General features: G+C 44.3%; 1 protein-coding gene across 1 annotated transcript in view; it reads left to right on the top strand.

Annotated features, from left to right (window-relative positions):
* Positions 1–5,061, top strand: part of WDR59 (WD repeat domain 59) — a 121,918-nt gene that overhangs the window by 58,691 nt on the left and 58,166 nt on the right. The window contains exon 8 of the mRNA XM_008067730.2: positions 739–855. Coding sequence (XP_008065921.1) covers positions 739–855 — 117 coding nt within the window. The remainder of the gene's footprint in view (positions 1–738; positions 856–5,061) is intronic.

Genomic DNA, 5,061 nt, shown 5'->3' with positions numbered 1-5,061 from the left:
CACTGCACTCCAGTCTGGGCGACAGAGTGAGACTCCAACTCAAAAAAAAGAAAAAAAGATTGATGGTTGTACCTCATGGCTGAAATTGGGTCTTTTTGGATGTCCCAACCTCACTACTGGGTGATTGTGTGGAAGGGTTGTGGGAATTGTCAGATCACTATGAAAGGGTGAAAAGCAGCCAGGCTCGGTGGCTCAGCCTGTAATCCCGTGCCTTTGGGAGGCTGAGGTGAGTGGATTGCTTGAGCCCCTGGGTTCGAGACCTGCCTGGGCAGGTGAGACCTCATCTCTACAACAAATCAAAAAAATTAGCCGGGCGTGGTAGTGCTTGCCTGTAATTCCAGTTACTTGGAAGGCTGAGGCGGAAGGATCGCCAGAGCCCAGCAGGTGGAGGCTGCGTTGGCCGGGAGTGGCCACTGCACTCCAGTCTTGGCGACAGTGAGACTCCAACTCAAAAAAAAAAAGAAAGGGTGAAAAGCACTCACTACCTTGTATCCTTCATTAAAGTCATGTATTAGGGCAGGAACATAAAGAAATGAGGTTCACAGGCCCATTTACAGGCATGTGAAGGAGAATGAGATAAGTCTTTTCGTGTGGTTTTGTTCAACTGATACAAAGAGAAGGATAGAGACAGTATCTGGTGTCATTTTTGTATCCCCACTCAGCAGCTAGCAGACTATTATGTAGTAGATACTCAATGCCTTCTTTCTAAATTGACAACACAGTGCTGATCTCTTGCAGAAACCCAGTACAGCAGTGGAGTATCTAGCAGCCCACCTCTCCAAAATTCATGGCCTGGACTGGCACCCAGACAGTGAGCACATTCTTGCTACCTCCAGTCAAGACAACTCTGTCAAGGTGAGTGGTCCCCGTTGGAGCTGTTTGGGATACATCAGGAATGTGTGATAGCACTTTGGAAGGAAAACTATAGTATGTTAGCATAGTATGTGTGTGTTTCACAGGTGCATGTGCTTTTTGGGGAGCTGTAGAAGGAAACCTGGGTATGTTATGATGGTAGAGTAATGTCATAGTATCTATGATATGGCTCTTAGGATTTGTTCATATGGTTTCTTCTTTCCCTTTATGAAAGGAAGTCAGAGACAAAAGCATTTAGAAAGGAAAAGAAGTTGACTTTCAAAAATGTCACAAGAATGTCAGATGTACACAACAAAGATATAAGTCAAGAGAAAAGCTTGCAAAATTGTTAGGAATATCAAGTTTATGATTAGTCTGTTTCTAGTAGAAAAATAGCAGTTTCTTCACATGATTATCATGTCTGCAAAAGTTATGACATTTTCAGATATAAGCATTGCAAGAGTCAGACAGAGTTTTTTTTTTTTTTTTTAGAGATTCTCTAACTTACAGGAAATATTCAAGCTTTTATGTGCTTTAGTGACCCTGTTGTTTTTTGGTTTATCTCAAAGTGCAGCAGTTTCTTGTTTGTTTTTCTTCTTCAACTGTGGCATGTGATGTGCACCCTTGATCAGAATAATGGCAGGACAGAATTATCTTTACTCCAGTAGTTCCTCCTTGTGGTCACATATTGTCCCTAAGGACAGGAATTTGACCACAGAAGTTGGTCTAGTAATTTTGTGATTCAGCATTATTGATTGAATGCTTTGTTGTATTTACATGTTGTATGTACGACATCTTTTTGGTATGGTTAGCAAAACTGGAGTCATACACTGAGGCTGAAAAGTTAACTTCTGTCTTGAGGTTTATAAATCCCTGGTGCTGTCATTTATTTTTGTGTACTATAAGTGACCTTTTTGTTTGTTTGCTTATGTTGCATTTGGGTTTCTATTCTCACATCCCAATCAGTTTCTCTCCCAAGTTCAGGAACCAGAAATCATGTAGTTCAACTCTGCTTCTTTCTTTGAAATCCCTGAATTTGTTGATATTCAGTGACGTCTTTCCTACATGTGAGGCTAGAATTTCATAGGTAATAAAGCCATAGGAAACAACCACTTTCCTGGGAGAACTTCAGGCATTATTTATACATATAAAGCACAGTCTCTCTTCCTTACTGGTCGGGTTAGCTTACTAATGAAATGAGATTTTTGACATGGTATTTGATTTATTCCACTATATCCTGGAAGGAAGGAAGACAATTTTTACTAAATGTATGTAAATAACATGACCATAAAAAGTGAAGAAACTGCCTTTTGGCCAGAACCACCATCTTCTAGTAATTCACCAAAATGACTAACACAGAGGGAAAGAGGTGGGACACCCACTATGTGTCCTCCAGGCCGTTTAGAAAGCATAGAGTTGTTCCTTTGGCCACATACTTGCAAATCTACAAGAAAGGTGATGTTGTAGACCCAAGGGAATGGGTACTGTTCAGAAAGGAATGCCCACATATGTTACCATGGCAAGAGAAGAGTCTACAATATCACCTAGCATGCTGTTGGCATTGTTGTTAACAAGTCAACAGCAAGATTCTTGCCAAGATAACTAATGTGCATATTGAGCATATTAAGTACTCGAAGAGTCGAGATAGCTTTCTGAAATGTGTGAAAGAAAATGACCAGAAGCTGGGCTCGGTGGCTCAGCCTGTAATCCCGCGCCTTTGGGAGGCGGAAGGATCACCAGAGCCCAGCAGGTCGAGGCTGTGGTGGCCGGGAGCAGCCACTGCACTCCAAGGTCTGGGCGACCGAGTGAGACTCCAACTCAAAAAAAAAAAAAGAAAGAAAATGACCAGAAAAAGAAGGAAGCCAAGGAGAAAGCCACCTGGGTTCAGCTGAAGCACCAGCCTGCTTCACCCAGAGAAACATACTTTGTGAGAACTAACAGAAAGGAGCCCGAGCTGCTGGAAACTTTTCCCTGCGAATTCATGGTTTAATAGATATCGAAAATAAAAGATCTCTGGACCATAAAAAAAAAAAGTGGGCTGGGTGCAGTGACTCATGCCTATAATCCCAGCTCTTTGGGAAACCGAGGTGAGTGGATTGTTGGAGCCCACGGGTTCAAGACCAGCCTGGGCAACTTGGCGAGACCTCATCTCTGCAATAAATAAATAAAAATTAGCCAGGTGTGATGGTGTGTAGCTGTAGTTCCAGCTTCTTGGAGGGCTCAGGCGGAAGGATTGCCTGAGCTCAGCAGGTCAAGGCTGCGGTGGCCGGGAGCGGCCACTGCACTCCAGCCTGGGCGAAAGAATGAGACTTTGACTCAAAAAAAAAAAAAAAAGTGAAATTTAGTAAAGGCACTTTATATAACATCTAGTCATTGTTTTTAGTAATTTGTAGATAAGTATGGATATCTGTAATATTTTCTAATCATTCTTCTTTTTTTTTTTTTTGAGTTGGAGTCTCATTCACCCAGACTGGAGTGCAGTGGCCGCTTCCGGCCATTGCAGCCTCGATCTGCTGGGCTCCGGCGATCCTTCCGCCTCACCCTTCCGAGTAGCCAGAATTACAGGCATGCACTACCATGCCCGGCTGATTTTTTTTTTTAATTTATTGTAGAGATGAGGTCTCGTCAAGTTGCCCAGGTGGGTCTCGAACCCGCGGGCTCAGGCAGTCCACTCACCTAAGCCTCCCAAAGCGCGGGATTACAGGCTGAGCCACCGAGCCCAGCTGTCTAATCATTATTCTTTTTTTTTTGAGTTGGAGTCTTGCTCTGTCGCCCAGACTGGAGTGCAGTGGCTGCTCCCGGCAGCCTCAACCTGCTGGGCTCCGGTGATCCTTCCGCCTCTGCCTTCCAAGTAGCTGGAACTACAGGCGCGCGCTACAACGCCTGACTAATTTTTTTGATTTATTGTAGAGATGAGGTCTAGCCAAGTTGTCCAGCTGGGTCTCCAACCCATGGGCTCAGGCAATCCACTCACCTCAGCCTCCCAAAGGCGCAGTATTACAGGCTGAGCCACCGAGCCCGGCTTTTTTTTTTTTTTTTTTTTTAATTGTAGAGATGAGATCTCGCCAAGTTGTCCAGGCTGATCTTGAAACTGTGGGCTTAGTCAATCCTCTCACCTCTGCCTCCCAAAGTGCTGGGATTATAGGTGTGAACCACCGCACCTGGCCATATTGACTACATTTTATTTGTATATAATTAGTCTAGGGAGATTGAACCTCTGTTTTATTTGCTAGTTTTTCACATACAGTGGACTTGATGATAACAGGCAACATTCACAAGGTGTTGAGCCAATTAAAACTCTGGATCATGCCAAGCATATCTAATTATTTCGAGTATCCTTCATAGACTGAGTAGGGGAAATTATAGTATACCCTGTGGCCATTTGGGAAACCCAAGAGTAGTCTAGGTGGAAAAGCCATTTTGACAATTTTATTATTTTGAACACAGGGCCTGAATTTGGCAAAAAAAAAAAAAAGTTGCCAGAAGAAGCAGGGAAGTTGGGTGCAGTGGCTCACACCTGTAATTCCAGTACTTTGGGAAGCTGAGGATTGCTTGAGGTCAGGAATTCAAAATCAATCTAGGCAACAGAGCAAGATGCTATCTCTACAAAAAGTAGAAAAATTAGCTGACCATGATAGCTTGTGCCAATCGTTCCAGCTACTCAGGAGCCTGAAGCAGGAGGATTCTTGAGTCTAGGAGTTCAAGGCTGCATTAAACTAGGAGTGTCCTACTGTACTATAACCTGGGTGTTAGAGTGAAACCCTGTCTCAAAAGAAAAAAAGAAAAGAAGGAGCAGGGTATAAGCATAAGCCAAAATAGTCTAAAGATTAGGAATGATAGCCGGGCTCGGTGGCTCAGCTTCCCTCTTATTTTCACAGAGGAAGAAAAGTAATAAAAATTATTAAGAATGCTAGCTTAAGCCGGGCTCGGTGGCTCAGCCTGTAATCCCGCGCCTTTGGGAGGCTGAGGTGAGTGGATGGCCTGAGCCCGCGGGTTCGAGACCCGCCTGGGCTGTGAGACCTCATCTCTACAATAAATCAAAAATCAGCCGGGCGTAGTAGCGCGTGCCTGTAATTCCGGCTACTCGGAAGGCTGAGGCGGAAGGATCGCCAGAGCCCAGCAGGTCGAGGCTGCGGTGGCCGGGAGCGGCCACTGCACTCCAGTCTGGGCGACAGAGTGAGACTTCAACTCAAAAAAAAAAGAATGCTA

Source organism: Carlito syrichta, unplaced genomic scaffold, assembly GCF_000164805.1.
Source record: "Carlito syrichta isolate Samal-C Ts95f unplaced genomic scaffold, Tarsius_syrichta-2.0.1 Scaffold309739, whole genome shotgun sequence".
In the NCBI taxonomy this organism is placed as follows: Eukaryota; Metazoa; Chordata; class Mammalia; order Primates; family Tarsiidae; genus Carlito; species Carlito syrichta.
The sequence above is the reverse complement of the archived record's forward strand: the minus strand, read 5'-3'. Positions and strand labels throughout refer to the sequence as shown.